Below are 20511 nucleotides of genomic sequence, written 5' to 3' on the forward strand. Positions count from 1 at the left end.
GAGTTGCTAGTACAAGTAGATCAGTATAGTTATTAATACAATTAGGTTGTAGTTACAAATACAAGTAGGTCATCATTAGACAGTTTAGAAATGGGCTTTTACAATTGCCATTTAGTAACTTCAGGGTGCCACCAGAGAATCCACCTTAGGAGATGTGAACAGCTGTTGAAACTCAGCATCCATTAGATAGAATTTCAGCATTGCCCTGGCCTCAGTTAGAGGGCCCTCTGGTGTTTCTTAATGCACTGTTATCATCCTGTTAATCTGAAGGGAAGCATGTGGACTTTGGTATTGCTTAACAGCAAAAGCTGGGGAGCAGACATCTGCGAGATCTCCAGGTCTGACTCCCGCAGAGACTCAGTCAAAGTCACTGTCCTGAAAGGTCTGTGCATGGTCAGATTCTCTTCCAGGTTTAGGGCTGCCACCGAATCCTGGTTGTCTGCTCCAAACCGAGATGCAGACTCCTCCACTGAGGATGGATTTTTGGAGAGTAGTGGAATGGAAACCGAGCCTAAATCATCCCAGTCCCCTTTGGACTGGTCCTGCTGGACTACTGGCTGCCCCTGAAACTCTCTCTGAGAAGGGAAATCTCTCTGAGCACTTACCAGCTGGCACCCCGAGGATACAGACAACCCTTTACACTTCTGGTCACAGACCTGACCTGGATTCTCCAGGGACCTATGTCGGTCTATCATGTACCTTTTCCCAGGGTTAGCGGTGACCACGCGGATGGAAATTTTTAGTATCACATCCCCAAATTTATGGAATGCTCTCCATATTCACCTTCACCTTGAAAAATCATGGCAAACCTTTCAAACCCAACTCAAACTTTTCCTTTTCTATGACGCCTGGGTACACGAGTTTCCATCGGTGTCAGGTCAAAAGCGCGCTGGGACAAAGGCACGCCCAGACAATTGAGCGCAGCGCAGAGGCGCGCGCCGCTCAAAATTAATGTTTTTAAGGCTCCGACGTGGGTGGGTGGGGGGGAACCCCCCCACTTTACTTAATAGACATTGCACCGCCGCGTTGTGGGGGGGTTGTAACCCCCCACATTTTACTGAAAACTTCACTTTTTCCCTGTTTTTAGGGAAAAAGTTAAGTTTACAGTAAAATGTGGAGGGTTACAACCCCCCAAACCCCCCATAACGCTGGCGCAATGTCTATTAAGTAAAGTGGGGGGTTCCCAAACAAAACCCCCCGGAGCCCCTAAAAACAGTAATTTTGAGCGGCGCGCACCTCCAAGCTGCGCTCAATTGTCTGGGCGCGCCTTTGTCTTTCGCGCCGTTGTCTATGAATCGTTTCCATCTACTCATACCTAGTTTAGGTTCAGACTCTGAACCAGCAGAAGCCTACCCCTCCCTCCTATATTTTTTCTGTGACAACAGAATTCTTCCTTTCCTCATTCCTTCCTCTAATATTTTTAAATTCCTTCTTTTAAATATTTTTATACTATCAAAATGCCTAGAAAGAATCTCCTTTTCTAGGGCAGCATATCAAAATTTTAATAATCCTGAAACCTAAATGTATGGGTATGTTTGAACTAAGTCTATCTAAAATATTATGCTTTATCCCAGGACAAGCAGGCAGCATATTCTCACATGTGGGTGACACCATCCACAGAGCCCAGTACGGACAGTGTTAAAGTGTACTGTCATTTTAAGCTTTAGGAAGCTTTAAAACTGCTTGCACCGCGAATGTGTGAGGGCCGCGAATGTGTGCCGGCTCGCAAGGTCATCAGTTTTTCATTTTCCGTGGCGTGAAGATGACATACCTGGATTTTGTCTAGTCAAGTTTGCCTTCCCGCTTTGTTTTTTCCATTATTTCTCTCATTTTTTTTCTTAGTTGGTTTTTCTTTGAAATCCTTTCAAATTTTAATTATATTTTTTAATTTTCACTTTTGGGTGTTTTTGAATCCTTTGTCCCCACCGGCCTCATCGATGGCTTTTTGGCCTTCTTTTCACTTGACCCGTGCTGGTCTCTCTTTCCTGCTGGATATCTTCCAGGGCTAATTTAAAAAAAAAAACCAAAAGAAGAAGAATAAATGCCAATCCAAATATTTTATTCTTCCTGCATTTTATTTTTACAAGAATATATTAGGCCTGGGGTCGGGCACCCAGCAACTTGAACTTTTCTGTGGTACCAAGTACTAGTGGTACCATTGCATTGATCATCGATCTTCAACATCAATCATTGACATTGATCATCAGCGTCGCAGGCATATCTCGCAACAAGTCTCTTGACGCATGCCTCTCCTTGATGCCATCGATGCAGGCTGTCATTTCTGAAGCAGGCCTTATCTTGGGATTAGCAACGCTTTAACATACTGCTGCATCTATGGTACCAGCTGACTAGTATACAGTATGTGACAACCCGTGGCCTCTGATGAGCGCAGCAGACCACTCAGGTTGTGACTAAATACTGGCCCGGCGTGTCCCCTTTAACTTGGGGTACCCTTCAGGCCTGGCAACAGCTATGCTGTGGTTTAAACCCCAGTATTCTGGGTAAGGATTTTCATTTCCAGCAAACCAGAAGGAAACTTCCACCAAAGGTTCAAGTTCTTAACAGGTTTATTATTCTTGACCACTGGCCAGGCTTCGTGTTTGGGTTCAAAGCACACTATTTCTCATAGAACAATTCAACAGTTTCCAAAAGTAACAAAAGCAAAGAATTTCAGCAATACACAAAAATACAGCTTTTCCTCCAGCAACTGCCCAACAGCCACCTCAGCTGTTGCAATTAGATAAACTCCAAAAATCTTAGCTTCTTGGCCAGCCCTATGCCAGGTATACACACTGGATACAGAGAGGTACAGAATAGCAATACTTTCAGGCAGATTCTTAAGATAGCTAGTAGTAATGCTTAACTTTATCATGGTATCTTGCCTCTGGTAGCAAAAGCATAGATTTATCAAGGTATCTTGCAGGCAGGCAGCTTTTGCTCAAAGAGTTCTCAAATAACTGTCTCTGGTTATAAGTGAAGCAAAAGGATTAAATATCAGCTTCTCAATCGTAGACCAGCAGCGTATAATCATACGAAGAACATTTCTTAGACGCAGGCTGGCTAAGCATTCAGAACAGCTTCTAGGCACAGCTGTTGCACTGCACTGTTCAAACGTATCTCAGTGCCAAAACTTCAGCAAAACAAAATAGGAAAAACCAAACGTTTTCTCTGAGCTAGATTTGAAAAAACCCAAAAACTACTAGCTCAGAAACAATACAGTCCTTAAGCAGGAAAACTTCTGCCAGCACAAAACACTTTCTTCTAGGCAAAATATTCCAAACAAAAACACAGTTCAAAATAGTGTTCTCCTCAGAGAGTTAATGGCACAGTCCAAACACTCACTTTTACAGCAGTTGATTCTCCTGAGTTCCACATTAGATTCTGGTACACTTGCTGCTGTTTCAAAATTCTTAAGTTTCAAGTATTCACCTGTCTCAGTCCTCCAACCACTCATAGTCTGGCTGGTAAAGCAAACGTCCTCTCTTCTGCTGGGCACTTTCCAGCTTGTACTTCCTCTCTCCTCATCTCTGTCCACACTTGTTTCTCTGTCTCTTCCTCTCCGCCTGACTCCCTCACCGGCTTCCATTTTAGGGAGCTCCGAACCATGCCCCCTCTGCAAAGCTGAGGGGGGGGAGGTGAATCAGTTCTCTAGAGCAGTGTTTTTCAACCGCTGTTCCGCGGCACACTAGTGTGCCGCGAGATGTTGCCTGGTGTGCCGCAGGGCCGCCGGGCCCGGAGCTTACAGGGGGCCCGAGGCAGGGGCGCCAGTAGCTCGCCAAGGCAAAGTGAGTCGATCACCCAGGACTCACTTTGTCTTGGCGATCTAATCCACAGTTCTTCAACCGCCGGTCCGCAGGAAATTTTTGCCGGTCCGCGCAGGACCGGCAAGATTGACTCATTTGAACTTCCTGCCGGTCCGCGCAGGACCGGCAAGATCAGCATCGGAAGCGTGCGCTGGGCCGGAGAGATCTTGGGGAGCCTCCGACAGTGGCTTTCTCCCCTCTCTGCAGCTCTCCTTTACTTCCCAGCGCAGCGATTCACGAAGGCAGCCTCGGGGCTTTTGCTGAGTCGCGGCTGCCTCTGATGATGCAACTTCCTCTTTCCTCAGAGGCGGCGCGACCCAACAAAGGACCCGAGGCTGCCTTCGTGAATAGCTGCGCTGGGAAGTAAGAAGAGCTACTGGGAGGGGAGAAAACCACTATCAGTCTGGGAAGCTGCTGGGCAGGGGAAAAAAGGGACAGCTGCTACTGGAGAGGGAGAAGGAGAAGGAGAGATGCTTCTAGGAGGGGAGGAGGGAAAGGAATCTGGGAAGCTGCTGGGCCAGGAAAAAAAAAGGGACAGCTGCTACTGGAGAGGGAGAAGGAGAAGGAGAGATGCATCTGGGAGGGGAGGAGGGAAAGGAATCTGGGAAGCTGCTGGGCAAGATAAAAAAAGGGACAGCTGCTACTGGAGAGGGAGAAGAAGGAGAGATGCTTCTGGGAGGGGAGGAGGGAAAGGAATCTGGGAAGCTGCTGGGCCAGGAAAAAAAAGGGACAGCTGCTACTGGAGAGGGAGAAGGAGAGATGCATCTGGGAGGGGAGGAGGGAAAGGAATCTGGGAAGCTGCTGGGCCAGGAAAAAAAAGGACAGCTGCTACTGGAGAGGGAGAAGAAGGAGAGATGCTTCTGGGAGGGGAGGAGGGAAAGGAATCTGGGAAGCTGCTGGGCAAGGAAAAAAAGGGACAGCTGCTACTGGATAAGGAGAAGAAGGAGAGATGCTTCTGGGAGGGGAGGAGGGAAAGGAATCTGGGAAGCTGCTGGGCTAGGAAAAAAAGGGACAGCTGCTACTGGAGAGGGAGAAGGAGACGGAGAGATGCTTCTGGGAGGGTAGGAGGGAAAGGAATCTGGGAAGCTGCTGGGCAAGATAAAAAAAGGGACAGCTGCTACTGGAGAGGGAGAAGAAGGAGAGATGCTTCTGGGAGGGGAGGAGGGAAATGAATCTGGGAAGCTGCTGGGCAAGGAAAAAAAAGGGACAGCTGCTACTGGAGAGGGAGACGGAGAGATGCTGCTGGGAGGGGAGGAAGGGAAGAGAGTTACTGCTGGACAGGAGGCTGGGAGAAAGAAAGAAAGGGGGCAGGCAGGGAAACAGAAGGAAAGAAGAGAAACAGAAAAAAAAGAAAGAAAGGTCAGGGAGAGAGGAAGAAAAAGTTGGGGGAGGGAATGAGGTGTGGAGGAGAGAAAGCATACAGGCTGATAGAAGGGAAGAAAGATTGGATGCACAGTCAGAAGAAGAAAGTGCAACCAGAAATCACCAGACAAGGTAGGAAAAATTATTTTATTTTAAATTTAGCAAAGTGGAGGCAGTATTACCACAGTTTTCAAAGGAATTTGCCCAAATAACTTAATAGTTAACTGGGTAAATTCCCAGAGATGAAAACTTCCCTTCACTTACTATGCACAGTTCTGAATTTATATCTGCTGTCTATATTTTACAATATGGTCACCTTTTACTAAACCGCAATAGTGGTTTTTAGCGCAGGGAGCCTATGAGCGTCAAGAGCAGTGCTGGGCATTCAGCGCAGCTCCCTGCGCTAAAAACTGCTATTGTGGTTTAATAAAAAGGATGGAGGGTATATTTGTCTATTTTTGTATGCTATAAAAACCAAATACAGAGAGAGACTGAGAGCTGTTGACGAAGAGCTACGTGTGTGTCTTTCTTCCATTCCAGCCAGAATATCAGCTTTGTGTTCAGCCAAACAGGCCCAGGTTTCGCACTGAATAAAGTATTTTATAATTTTTATAATTTTTATTTCATAATAAAGTAATTATAAAATACTTTCTTTGTGTTTATTTGATTCCTATTCAAGAGAATTACTTTATATATAGTCAATATAGGCAGAGAGTTAAATTTTTTAACATTTTCTAATGGTGGTGTGCCTCGTGATTTTTTTCATGAAACAAGTGTGCCTTTGCCCAAAAAAGGTTGAAAAACACTGCTCTAGAGAACTGCTACATCTGCCAGGAGTCAGATTTCCCTGCTCCTTTTTTAAAAGAACAGCAAGCATTTCAGGGGAAAATCTCCTGCCAGGATTTAAAGGCTCTGTACAAGAGTGCAAGCTTTCCTGAAAGACTTTCCCTGTCTCATCCTGGCTATTCCAGAGAGAGTCATCACCTGCAAGTTCCAGGGCTCTTCTGCACTGGAGCTAAACTTTACACATTTCCTAGGAACAAAGCCACTGCAGACAATGGGTTTGTTACAAGTAATAATAATAATAATAATTTTATTCTTATATACCGCCAAAGCCATAGTAGTTCGAGGCGGTTCACAATAAGAGGAGCTGGACAATCAGCGAAGATAGATACAAGAAGGTATTAAAGTACATGAAGTGGATACAGGAAAAAGAGAGGAGGAGCCTGCTGCAAACAATCAGCGAGAGTGGGGCACTGGACAGACATCAATTCCAGTAGGCTAAGAGCAGAGAGGAAATGAGAGAACGTGGTAAAAATCAGATGGAGTAAAGCGATAGGGCAAAGGAAGCAATTAGGATACAAATCGGTTGAACAAGTTTGTTTTTACTAGTTTTCTAAAACTTAGATAGGAGGAAGCGTGCGTTATTAAGATGCTCAGCCAGTTGTTCATTTGGCCTGCTTTGAAAGCAAGTGTTCTGTCTAGGTATCTTTTGTATCGGCAGGCCTTTATTGATGGATGGGTGTACATATGGACTCTGCGTGTAGGTCTGCTGGGGTAGTCCAAGTTGAAATGTGCAACAGGTATGTGGGGGCCGAGCCAAGTATAGATTTAAAACAAAGACAGGCAAATTTGAACAAGACTCTTGCCTCCAGTGGCAGCCAATGAAGTTTCTAGTAATAGGGGGTTACGTGGTCCCATTTTTTAATGCCAAAAATCAGTCAGATGGCTGAGTTTTGGATGATTCAGAGTCTTTGAATAGTTTTCTTGAAAGATCCCAGATAAATAATGTTGCAGTAGTCGAGTAAGTTTAGTATGGAGGCTTGCACCACTAAATGGAATGAGGTTGCATCGAAGTACTTTCTGATGGTTCTTAGTTTCCATAGAGTTGAGAAGCCTTTTTAAATCAATAGCTCTGTGTGTGCTTCAAGAGTAAGGTGACGGTCCAGGGTAACTCCCAGAATTTTTATGGAGTTGACAATAGGATAGACTTGACCATTTGAGTTGGTCATTCGGGCTAGCTAGGAAGAATTTGTTTTTTTCTGAGTTGAGTTTCAGTTTGAATTGGGCCATCCATTGATCGATTTGCTTTAATATGAATTCCAGGTGGCTCTTTATTTCAGGGGATAGGTTTGTTAGGGGAAAAACTAAAGTGATGTCGTTTGCATAAATGTAAAATTTGACTTTTAAGCTTTGCAGTAGGTTCCCCAATGGGGCTAAGTAGATGTTAAATAGTGTAGGGGAAAGGGGGGAACCTTGTGGGACTCCACATGAGTTGACCCAGCAGTAGGAATGATCATTGTCACTGTAAACTTGGTATGAGTGTTTCTTTAAAAAACCCTGGAACCATTTTAGAACATTACCCGAAAGGCCAATTGACTCCTTTCATGGATTTATCTTCTAGGTGGTATCGATTCCCTCCGGTGCCGGTGATCATCGACAGTTTCATCACTATCATCACCAGTGTCATGGGCATTTTCAGCCTTGAGTCTCTCGATGCATGCCTATCATCAATGCCATCATTTATCGATGCAGGCTGTTAATTCTGAAGTGCACTTCCCCTTGGGATTCCTAATGCTTCGACACCCTGTTGCACCTACAGTACCAGCTTCACAGCCCTTTGTACCGGTGCAATTTCCTACCATATACAGAGGCACTGCATGGTGCATGGATGACCATGAGATCACAATGAATTTGGCCTCAATGCGTTCTTTTTTCTTTCCATGATACCGATACAGCTTATTTAGCATCGGACTCTGCTCGGTACATATTCTTCCATGCGTTGTGTTATTTGCCGAGACTCAGTACCAATGCTACATTCTACCTCGGTACTGTTGCTGCTCCTGTAACTTCAGTTCAACAACTGGTATCAGTGCTTCCACTTTTCCCTCTTTACCGGCCTACCCTCAGCATATGGTTGTCAGCCTACATACAGGTTCCCCACCCCATAGCTCAACAATCCATGTTGATTTCAACAACTCTCGTGAGGCACTTTCACTGTCTTGGTCTGGACCGTCAAGTACTCTGAATACAATCTTGTTCTGGACTTGACAAGCCGCAATGGTTATATCAGTCTTCGCTGGTTAAATCCACTCTTTGAAAGTCCTTCAATTCCAGAGACTATGCCACTGCACCATCAAGACCGTGCTATGAATAAGTTTAGATGCAGTCTTTACTAAATCTCTATGTGGAACAACAGAGTTCTCATTTCAGCTTCAAGATGTTGTTTTATCTCAAACAGCTCGTTAGATGTATCAGGAGCATTTGACTCGGTGGATCTTCAGAAATTACTGCTGAGATTAAAGAATCTTGGAATAAAAGGTACCGTTTTTAAATGGTTCACTACGTACTTGACAGGTCATTCTTTTCAGGTTAGAAATGGATGTAAGATTTCAGGTGAATATAAAGTGAGGATAGGAGTTCCTCAGGGATCGGCACTTTCGGAGCTTTTATTTAATATTTACATGGCCACTATAGGTCAACTGTTTCAATCTCTGGAAGTCGAATACCGAATTTATGCGGATGATATTATCTTTTTTTCCCCAGTGTGTGGATGGGGAGAAATTCTGGAGAGAATACTGAGTAATTATATGAGTAAGATTGTTGAATGGATGGGAAAGCAGGGCTTGAGATTGGATAAGACAGAAGTAATGTTTGTGGGGAAATCTGATCAAGATAGGTGGCCATTAAAGATAATAGATGAAGTACTTCCAGTGAGACAGTCAATGACAATCTTAGGAGTAAGACTTGACCCAAGCCTCACAATGAACTGTCAAATGGCCAAAACAGTACAAGCATGTTTTGCACAGATAAATTTATTGTTTCAAGTAAAACTGATGTTATCATCTTTTGACTTTCGTAGTGTTGTACGGGCAATGGTCTTGTTGAGGCTTGACTATTTTAATGCCCTGTACCTTGGAATAACTTAAGATGAGGTGCAGGACATTGCAAATGGTGCAAAATGCAGCGGCTAGATTGATAATGGGAACATCTAAATATGCTCACATCACACCATGCCTTCAATAATTATACTGGTTGCCAGTTGCATTCAGAGTCCAGTACAAAGCAGTGATGATTTGTCATCAATTCCAGTACGGTACAATCCCTGATCTCTTCAAGAGTATGATGGCTAATTACCAACCAAAAAGATCATTGCATTCTGAAATTTAGTGCTGTTATGGGCAAATGTTTACCCAAAACTTGTCGAAATGAGCACAGTGACCTTTTGTTGTGCAGGGGTAAAATTGTGGAACTCACTTGTGGGACAGATACGGGAATGTGGTAATAGAGTTGCATTTAAGAAATTACTTAAAACACAATTGTTTGTAAAAGCCTTTTTTTAGGTATTGATTTCTCCTGACTGCTGATTTTCTGAGGATCTGATTATTTATATTTGTTTGTTTTTACATTATCTTAAAATTTGGGTATATAAAATTTTGTAAACCGTTTTTAGGCTATAGATGGTATAGAAATTTTTAAAATAAATAAATGATACATATTTTTCCATCCCACAGGCTTTGCCTTTCCTGTCTGATTCTTTTCTACTCTCATACCATTTTTCCCAGCTATAGTCACTCTGGAGTTTGCTTCCATGGGATTACATTTCTTTCTGGATATACTCTTCCTAATTCAACAGGAACATTTAATGTTTTTATCTCCCGTTCACTGCTCCTTCTAGCACTTCTCAACTGGATTCCCTTTGTTTTCTTTCCAGCACATATCATGAGAGCAAATGCTTCTCCTCTGCTTTCCTGCTTTGGCTCTCTTCTCTTTACAAGACATTCCAGAACTCTCACCACAGCCCCTGGCAGAACTGTTCGCATATGACTTAATCTTCAGTCAACTAGACTTTCATTTCAGTTCTATTCTACATTCCATAGTACGGCATTTCTCTTTTCTCTATGCCTTTGTTCCCAATCTCATCCTTCAATATTACTCTATTCAGTGGGAACCACCCTTTCATTTTGGTTTTTTCCCTTTCATAAGAACATAAGAACATAAGCGTTGCCTCTGCCGGGTCAGACCAGGGGTCCATCGTGCCCGGCAGTCCGCTCCCGCGGCGGCCCCCCAGGTCCATGACCTGAAAGTGTTCCCTACCTAACTTAAAATACCCATACCCTATTCACTCAATGTCCTGTAAGGTAAATCTCTATCTGTACCCTGTTATCCCTTTCGCTTCCAGGAAGTCATCCAGTCCCTTTTTGAACCCCAGAATTGTACTCTGTCCTATCACCTCTCCGGGAAGCGCGTTCCAGGTGTCCACCACCCTCTGAGTGAAGAAGAACCTCCTTGCATTTGTTATGAATCTGTCTCCTCTCAGTTTTTCTGAATGACCTCTTGTTTTAGTTGTCCCTGCTAGTCTAAAAAATCTGTCCCTCTCCACCTTCTCTATGCCTTTCATGATTTTATAGGTTTCTATCATGTCCCCTCTCAGTCTCCGCTTCTCCAGGGTAAAGAGCCCCAGCCTGTCCAACCGTTCGGCATATGAAAGGTTCTCCATACCCTTTATCATCCTCGTTGCCCTCCTCTGGACCCTCTCGAGTATTGCCATGTCCTTCTTGAGGTATGGTGACCAGTATTGGACGCAGTATTCCAGATGTGGGCGCACCATTGCTCGATACAGTGGCAGGATAACTTCTTTTGTTCTGGTAGTGATACCTTTTTTGATAATGCCCAGCATTCTGTTCGCTTTTTTAGAGGCCGCTGCACATTGTGCCGCCTGCTTCATTGTGTTATCCACCAATACCCCCAGATCTTTTTCTTGGCTTCCTTCCCCGAGTACCCTCCCTCCCATCGTATAGCTGTACATGTAGTTCCCCTTCCCTATGTGCAAGACCTTACATTTCTCCACATTGAAGCTCATCTGCCATTTTTTTGCCCACTCACTCAGTTTGTTCAGGTCGCTCTGCAGTTCTTTGCATTCTTCAACAGTTCCGGCCCTGCTGGAGAGTTTTGTGTCATCCGCGAATTTGATAACTTCGCACTTTGTCCCCGTTTCTAGATCATTAATAAATATATTGAACAGCAATGGTCCCAGCACTGACCCTTGCGGAACACCACTTGTGACCCCTATCCAGTCAGAGTAGTGCCCCTTTACTCCTACCCTCTGTTTCCTGTCCGCCAGCCAATTTTTGATCCATCTGTACACGTTCCCTTCCACCCCGTGACTCCACAGCTTCTTCAGTAAGCGTTCATGGGGCACCTTGTCAAAGGCTTTTTGGAAATCCAGATATATAATGTCCACTGGGTCACCTTGGTCCAATTGCTTACTTATCCCCTCAAAGAAATGCAGTAGATTTGTCTGGCATGATCGGCCTTTACAGAAACCATGCTGGCTCGATCTCATCAGATTATTTTTTTCTATATGTTCGTTGATACCTTCCCTGATTATTGATTCGACCATCTTCCCCGGAACAGAGGTTAAACTCACAGGTCTGTAGTTTCCCGGGTCGCCTCTCGATCCTTTTTTGAAGATCGGTGTAACATTCGCTATCCTCCAGTCCTCCGGGATTACCCCTGTTCTCAAGGACAGGTTGCAAATATGCTGCAGTAATTCTGCTGTTTCGTCTCTAAGCTCTTTCAGTATTCTCGGGTGGATCCCGTCTGGGCCCGGAGCTTTGTCCGTTCTTAATCTATCTATCTGCCTGAGAACGTCTTCGAGGCTTACCTCCATGCATGATAGTTTCCCCTCTTGATCTCCCCTGAAGATTTTTTCCGGTTCTGGCACACTGGATGTGTCCTCTATTGTAAAGACCGACGAGAAGAACTTGTTTAGCCTACCAGCCACCTCTTTTTCCTCTTTCACCACTCCCTTCCGGTCACCCTCGTCCAGGGGCCCCACCTCCTCCCTCGCTGGCTGTTTCCCTTTCACATATCGGAAAAATGGTTTGAAATTTTTTGCTTCCTTGGCTAGTCTCTCCTCATACTCTTTCTTGGCTTTCCTGACTACTCGGTGACATTCTTTTTGTTGCTTCCTGTGCTCTCTCCAGTTTCCTTCAGTTTTGTCCTTTTTCCACTTCCGAAATGATTTTTTCTTGTCTCCTATCACTTTCTTTACTTCACTGGTTATCCATGCAGGGTCCTTTGTCTGATTTTTCTTGGAACCTTTCCTAAATCTTGGTATATTTAGGTTTTGTGCCTTGTTTACTGTGTCCTTGAATAGGGACCAGGCTTGCTCCACAGTCCGCGTTTCCTTGGAGCTGTTTCTGAGCTTTTTTCTCACCATTTGTCTCATGGCATCATAGTTCTCTTTCTTGAAGTTAAATGTTGTTGCCTTGGTTCTCTTTCCCATAGGTAGTCCTACTTGCACTTTGAACTGAATCATGTTGTGGTCACTGGTTCCTAGTGGTCCTATGATCTCCACATCCTTTCTCAAGTTGAGAAATGAATGGCTTTGTGGGATTCTTCATATGGCTCTCCTAAATGTGCCACTTTCTGTTCACCTTTCTACATTTCTCCTTGAGTCCTTGTAGCATCTCCCTCGCTTATACTCAAACGCGCCTGTCGTTCTGAGCTCATCTCCTTCTTTTAAGCTTCCTTGCACGTTGCTCTTCTTACATTGTTGCCCTTTCCTCTTTCTGAGGACGGTTGCATGCCTCTAATTATTCTCATTTGTTTTCCTTCCCTTGCTCCACCTGCTCGAATTGAACAATATATCTACTCTTTGGGCGGAGACCTACATATTTCTGTTTTATTTAGAGGCCAACTCTCCCTCCATCCCATTTCCTAAGCTAGGGAGTCCCACATGTGAGAATATGCTGCCTGTTTGTCCTGGGATAAAGCACAGTTATTTACTGTAACAGATGTTATCTGGGGAAAGCAGGCAGATATTCTCACATCCCACCCACCTCCCCTGGTTGGCTACTTCACTTAGGCATAGAACTGATGACCTTGCGAGCTGGCTTTGGGCGGGAAGGCACTCGCGCATGCGCAGTGTGGGCCTTCTTAAAGCTTTCTAAAGCTTAAAGTGACAGTACACTTTAACACTGTCCGTACTGGGCTCCGTGGATGACATCACCTACATGTGAGAATATCTGCCTACTGTCCCTGGATAACACCTGTTACAGTAAGTAACTGTGATTTCTACTGGTTAATGTTATTATTTTTGAAATTTTATATTGAACATGTATTATAAACCACTATATATGTTTGTCGTTTACAGTATATCAAAAGAAGCAATATTGTTGTCAATCAGTATTGTTTTCTGTGTTTTGCAGGTATCATTAGCACAAATATAATTATTGGTGCTATTGCTGGTACTATTCTAGTGTTGGTGCTAGTATTAGGAATTACTGGATGGGGTTACAGGTAAGTATAGCCTATTGGATGTCACTAAAATATTTGTTATTGGTGTTTTTAATTAGAAAGAAAGCACTTTGTTAATCTCCTAAACATTGCTTGATGAAGGAATTTAGAAATCCCCCCAAAATGCATTTTTAACCTTTCATCAACCTGGCCCCATTTTACGAAGTCATGTTTGGCTTTTTTCAAAAAAATCACTGGCCACAGAAGTATTAGCTCTGACGCTCATAGAATTCCTATGAGCGTCAGAGCTAATACTGCCATGGCCAGTGATAAAAAAGCCTAATGCAGCTTCGTAAATGGGGGGGGGGGGGGAGGGGAGGACAAGTAGTGTGTCTATTTGTTAATTCGAATTTGAAATGATAAGTCAATAACCATAGTTTGGTATGTTAGTATATTTACATGGGGTGCTGTACTTCTGTAAATGCATTAAAATGGTTTCTCTATAAGGCAGATCTCTGGCAATGAACTATGTATTGCAGATACTTACAATCAAAAAATCTGCACCACGTATTCACTTCTAATCAGAGTTCAGTGAAATGTGTGGTGATGGTCTACTACTAGTACTACTGTTATTTCTAGAGCACTGCCAGGCCTATGCAGTGCTGTACAGAGTCACAAAGGAGGCAGTCCCTGCTCGAATGAGCTCACAATCTGATCAAGTCTAAGCAGTCAATTTGATGATTGTCTAAGCAGTGAGTGAATTCTATTCTTTCACATGTTCAGAATTAGTGCAAAAATATTTGAAGATCCAATTGAAATCTGGCTACCGGCACATTTCATAGGCTTCTTCCAGTTTGCAACCACTATTATTCTTGTATCTTATGGAATATCATTTCCAATTGGTTATATATTCTAATCACAAAATAGAAATAAAATTATTTTTTTTCTACCTTTTGTCGTCTCTGGTTTCTGCTTTCATCTTCTTTTCACTCTCTTACTTCCAGCATCTGCCTTCTCTGTTTCTTCAATCCAGCATCTGCTCCTTTCATCCACTGTCTGTCCTCTCCCCCTTCCATATGGTATCTGTCTTCTTTCTATGCCCCTCTCCCCTTTCCATCCAGCCTGCGCCCCCTCTCTCCTTTTTACATGATTCATTCCAGCTTCACTGTTCTCTTCATTTTTCTCTCTCCTACACCAGATCTACCATCGTTGTCCCTCTCTGCTTATTTTTCTGCTGACCCCTTCCAATCATCAATCTCTCTATTTTCTCATGCCCGTCTCTCCCCTTCCCCTCCTCTAATCTACATGCCAGCTGTTTCCTTCCTTTTTTCCTTCTTCCTTCCCTCCTCCTCCTGTCCAGCAGTAACTCTCTTCCCTTCCTCCCCTCCCAGCAGTATCTCTCCTTATCCTTCCCTCCAGGTCCAGTAGCAGCTGTCCCTTTTTTCCCTTGCCCAGCAGCTTCCCAGACTCCTTTCCCTCCTCCCCTCCCAGCAGCTTCTCTCCTTCTCCTTCCCTCCAGGTCTACTAGCAGCTGTCCCTTTTTTTTCCCTTGCCCAGCAGCTTCCCAGACTCCTTTCCCTCCTCCCCTCCCAGCAGCATCTCTCCTTCTCCCTCTCCAGTAGCAGCTGTCCCATTTTTTTCCCTTGCCCAGCAGCTTCCCAGACTCCTTTCCCTACTCCCCTCCCAGCAGCATCTCTCCTTCTCCCTCCCTCCAGGTCCAGTAGCAGCTGTTCCTTTTTTCACCCTTGCCCAGCAGCTTCCCAGACTCATTTCCCTCCTCCCCTCCCAGCAGCATCTCTCCTTCTCCTTCCCTCCAGGTCCAGTAGCAGCTGTCCCATTTTTTTCCCTTGCCCAGCAGCTTCCCAGACTCCTTTCCCTACTCCCCTCCCAGCAGCATCTCTCCTTCTCCTTCCCTCCAGGTCCAGTAGCAGCTGTCCCTTTTTTTCCCTTGCCCAGCAGCTTCCCAGACTCATTTCCCTCCTCCCCTCCCAGCAGCATCTCTCCTTCTCCCTCCCTCCAGGTCCAGTAGCAGCTGTTCCTTTTTTCACCCTTGCCCAGCAGCTTCCCAGACTCATTTCCCTCCTCCCCTCCCAGCAGCATCTCTCCTTCTCCTTCCCTCCAGGTCCAGTAGCAGCTGTCCCTTTTTTTTCCCTTGCCCAGCAGCTTCCCAGACTCCTTTCCCTCCTCCCCTCCCAGCAGCATCTCTCCTTCTCCTTCCCTCCAGGTCCAGTAGCAGCTGTCCCTTTTTTTCCCTTGCCCAGCAGCTTCCCAGACTCCTTTCCCTACTCCCCTCCCAGGAGCATCTCTCCTTCTCCCTCTCCAGTAGCAGCTGTCCCATTTTTCCCTTGCCCAGCAGCTTCCCAGACTCCTTTCCCTCCTCCCCTCCCAGCAGCATCTCTCCTTCTCCCTCTCCAGGTCCAGTAGCAGCTGTCCCTTTTTTTACCCTGCCCAGCAGCTTCCCACTCTCTAACAGTGGCTTTCTCCCCTCCCAGCAACTCTCCTTACTTGCCAGCGCAGCGATTCAGCAAGGCAATCTCGGGTCCTTTGTTGGGTCGCACGGCCTCTGAGGAAAGCGGAAGTTGCATCATCAGAGGCGGCTGCGACTCAGCAAAAGCCCCAAGGCTGCCTTCCTGAATCGCTGCGCTGATAAGTAAGGAGAGCCGCTGGGAGGAGAGAAAGCACACTGTCGGAGGCTCCCCATGACTACAGCTCATCGATCTTGCCGGTCCTGCGTGGACCAGCAGGAAATTGGAGATGTTGATCTCGCCGGTCCTATGCAGACCGGCAGGAATTTTCCATGGACCAGTCCATGGACCGGCAGTTGAAGAACAGTGGACTAGACAACCATACACCAATATACGCCCTACGCTCAAACCAATAATACCTACTGGAAATACCCTCCTTCAGAGACATCAAATATAAAAGCGTCAGGAAAAGAATGTTCTCGGTGATGGCCCCCAATGTGGTGGAACTCCCTTCCAAAGGAACTAAAACTAGAAAAGAACACCAGAAAGTTCAAGAAAGGAATTAAGATGATACTCTTCACAGAACACTTTAGCAAATAAAGAAACATTTAGGGGGAATAGCAACATGGAGAAACAGCAGGCTATTCCCCACTTGTAACATGAAAGGGTAAACTCACAAATAATACAAAGAAAGACAAGTATATAATAATACAGAAACTATAATTATAGCATATGTGCACAGATGGTATAAATGGGTAGGTTATACATATGTTTAGCTCATATGTATTGTAATACTATTGCTGAAGCTCATGCTAACCACTCTGAATTGACTCCCCAGTCATTAGTAGCGGTATAGAAGCTTTCAATAAACAAAAAAGTAAACATAAATAAAAGGCACCAGAACGTGTTAACATAGGTGCTTTAGGCTGCCGAACGCCAAAGTAGGCGTGGCAAACACCAGAGGTAGTGTTAGGCAGCCTAAAGTGATTCACGCAAAGATAGGCACCAGAAATGTAGACCTGGAAAACCCTGGCCTACATTTCAAGTGCCTGTCTTTGATTTGAGATCCCAAAAATAGTGCACTGCTTGCCATCAGCTGATCGTGGCAGGGAAAGTGCTGATCAGCTGAACCGGCAGGGAGATCCCCCATTTCCTTTTGTAACCCCTTCCTCTTTGAACTCCCAATTCCCACTCTCTTAACCTTTAGTCTTAGGTTACCTAACAAAAAGAGGGAAAAGTTAACATAAAATATAAAATTACCCTAAATAAAAAAAATACAAGGAATAAGAGTTTTTTCTCACAAGATTCCATTGTATTATTTACAAAGCCGTTGGGTACCAGAGCTTCTTCTTTCCTCTATGGAGATTCAGCTCTAATCAACAGCATAACTACTTCCTAACTAAAAAAAATCAAAGGAAGCAAAACCCTATCACCATGAAAATTATATTTGTTTCTTTATTTTTTGACTAACTACCCACAGAAAAGAATGGATAATTGAAATTCCCTAAACTTTTTCCACCCACGATGTATCTTAAACTATTCTTAAGCAACTCCAAACCAACCTGTTTCCAAACTGATCACTCCCCAACTGCCCTCTCTCTCTCTCTGGCAGTTTTAGAATCCTGACCAGCACTTTTATTTCTTTTTTAAGTTCCAATCTTTTTATTGTATTTTGTAATAATGAACAAAAAAAAACAAAATTACATTCAAGTATAATGAAAGTTCACAAAAGCCATATACACAACAGAAATCGGTTTAACAGACCAAGAGCAGATGTCGTCATTTTCATTGAAATGATTACACGGATTGTAGATATTCTTCAATAGGTGACCAAAGATTTTGACTTGATTGTCTCTGTCTCAAAGGCAATTTTTCTGCCACATATTGTTCAAATCGTTTATATAAACATAGAGAATGCCACCAAAAGGTAAAGTTTAATCTTGAAGCTGATTTCCAACATTGCAGAATCTGTTGGATACCAACTGAAATCATAATATCAATCAATTTGTTTTCACATATACAATATTTAAAGCATGGATGTAAAGAACGTTTAATAATAATATCAAAGGAAAGATTTGCAGAGCATTTAGTAATTTGACATATAAGGGTCCAAACTTGAGTCCAAAAAGGTTGGACATCAGGACATGAAAAAAGCATATGTTTAAGCGTACCTTGCGAATTTTGGCAATGCCAACAGGTATAATCAGATGACAGATTTGCTTTCTTTTTCTTATATGGAGTCCAAATTGCTCTCCACATGACAAATAATAATGACTGAGACATACTAGCAGATAAGAGTGGTCTATTAATTTTAGACCATATTTGACACCATTCTTTTTCAGTCAGAGGGGTTTCAAAGTCTGCAGACCATTTATCCATTATGGTTAAGGAAGGAACATAACTAGAATCCCTTAATATTTTATAATAAAATGACATTTCTTTTCCCGTTTCTTTGGATACTATACTCCACTCTGAGATAGATGAAGTGTCAGAAAGATGAAGAGTAGAGAGGAGAGAAGAAAGAATCGTCCATTGGTGTTTTTTAGAAAATAATGACGGAAAATTTGCACAGAAAGCGGAGAAGGGTAGCAGTACCGATCCATTGTATAATGAATTGACAGACCATACACCAGCCTTTTTCCACTTCTCCCAATTTATATATCGCTTATTAATTTTCAGGGAAGTATTATTCCAAAGCGACATAATTTTGTGGGAAAAGATAGATTTAGGAGCCATTTTATCTAGAGTGTGTAATGCAGAGAGAGTTGCCGGAAAGAGAGAATATTGTTTGAGATGTTTAGGAATTCGCATGGTAGGGAGGATATGGATAGGGATTGGGTTGCTGATTGAGATTTCCAAATTTACCCAGGAAGGTACGATAGAAGTATCATCAGACTCATCGCAGGTGATCCAATAAGTCCCATATTTAGCTAATGATGCTAAGTGGTATTTGTAAAAATCAGGAAGATTAACTCCTCCATAATTTTTAGTAGCTTTTAATTTACTAAGAGCTATTTTAGGACATATATTGCGCCAGATAAAAGAAGATAATTGTCGATCAATCCATTTGTATATCTGTGGTTTACATAAACTGGGAAGCATAATGAGTTTAAACAAAATTTGAGGTGGTAAAGTCATTTTAAGTGCCGAGATGCGACCCCACCATGTAATATAAAGTGGGGACCAAGTCGAGATATTATGAGTTATTAGTTCTTTCAATTTAGTGACATTAAAATCCATAACAGTCTCAGGGTCTTTATGTACATACGTACCTAAATATTTTACAGGTGCAGTAGACCATGAAAATGGGAATGTTTGGACATCTGAGTACGAAGCGTAATTATTGAGTGGAAAGATAACTGATTTATTCCAATTAACTTTATATCCTGAAAAAGTTGAGTATAAGTTGGTTAATGAGATAAGGGCTGTTAGAGATTGTGTAGGGTTTTTAAGATAGAGCATAATATCATCAGCATACGCTGCGACCTTGAATTCTTGAGAGGAGGTGGGAATTCCTTGTATATTGGGGGATTGTCTAATGGCAGATAAAAAAAAAGGGCTCTAAGGAAAGGTTAAAGAGAAGAGGTGAAAGGGGGCATCCCTGCCTTGTTCCCCTACATAAGTAAATTGGTTTTGAAAGAGAATCATTTATTAGAATTCGTGAGCATGGTTTCCAATATAGCGCACGAATCCATGCTACAAAATTATCCCCAAAATGATACCATTTCAGAACCTGCAGCAGGAATCGCCATTCCACCCAATCAAAGGCCTTTTCGGCATCTATTGCTAGTCCCACCACAGGTTCCTGAAAAGTTTTGGCACATCCAGAGAGGTTATGAAAAATTTGAAGATTATCTCCAATATAACGTTGTTTAACAAATCCCACTTGATCGGGAGAAACCAACAACTGAATTACTTTGTTAATTCTATTCGCAAAAATTTTTGCTAAAATTTTGTAATCTGAGTTGAGTAATGAGATTGGTCGGTAGTTCCCTACTTTTGTGGAATCCCTATCAGGTTTAGGAAATATAACTATATTAGCTTCTGTGAAATTATGTTGTAATTCAGGGTGAGAATGAACAAAATTATAATATTGTAATAAATGGGACTTAATTGAAGCGACAGAGTTTTATAAAATTCACTGGTAATGCCATCTGGTCCAGGGGATTTATTCGAAGCAAGAGACTGAATCACTAATTGAATTTCTTGGATAGTAATTGGACTCTCTAACTCTGTTCTTATGTGGGAAGGCAGGGTCGGGTGTGAAATGGTATCTAAATAATTATTTATTTCATCTTGCGATGAGTCTGATTTGGATTGAAATAGTTCAGAATAAAAATGCTCAAATTCAGAACTAATACCATTTGAGTCAGTAATAGTTTGGTTTTTGGAATTTATAATGGAGGAGATATGGTGTTTCTCATTTTTCTTTTTTAAGTAGCGGGCTAAGTTTTTACCCATTTTATTCCCCCCTACATAATGTCCAGATTTCAAAATAAAGATATCGTTGTTAGCCAGTGCAGAGGCAATAGTATTGTATTCATATTTTTTTTAAAGCAGTTGTGAATGCAGTATCATATTTGTAGGGTTAGAAAAAAATTGGGTTTCAAGTGTTGTTATTTCTGATTCTAAGGTAT

The 20511-nt window shown here is 43.1% G+C and overlaps 1 protein-coding gene across 3 annotated transcripts in view; it reads left to right on the top strand.

Moving 5' to 3' along the window:
• ADAM22 (ADAM metallopeptidase domain 22) overlaps positions 1-20511 on the top strand; it is a 486564-nt gene that overhangs the window by 377381 nt on the left and 88672 nt on the right. For all 3 annotated transcript variants that reach the window (XM_033931244.1, XM_033931245.1, XM_033931246.1), the window contains exon 25: positions 13382-13472. In XM_033931244.1, the coding sequence (XP_033787135.1) occupies positions 13382-13472 (91 nt within the window). The remainder of the gene's footprint in view (positions 1-13381; positions 13473-20511) is intronic.

The sequence above is a fragment of the Geotrypetes seraphini genome, chromosome 2 (genome assembly GCF_902459505.1).
Source record: "Geotrypetes seraphini chromosome 2, aGeoSer1.1, whole genome shotgun sequence".
NCBI lineage: Eukaryota > Metazoa > Chordata > Amphibia > Gymnophiona > Dermophiidae > Geotrypetes > Geotrypetes seraphini.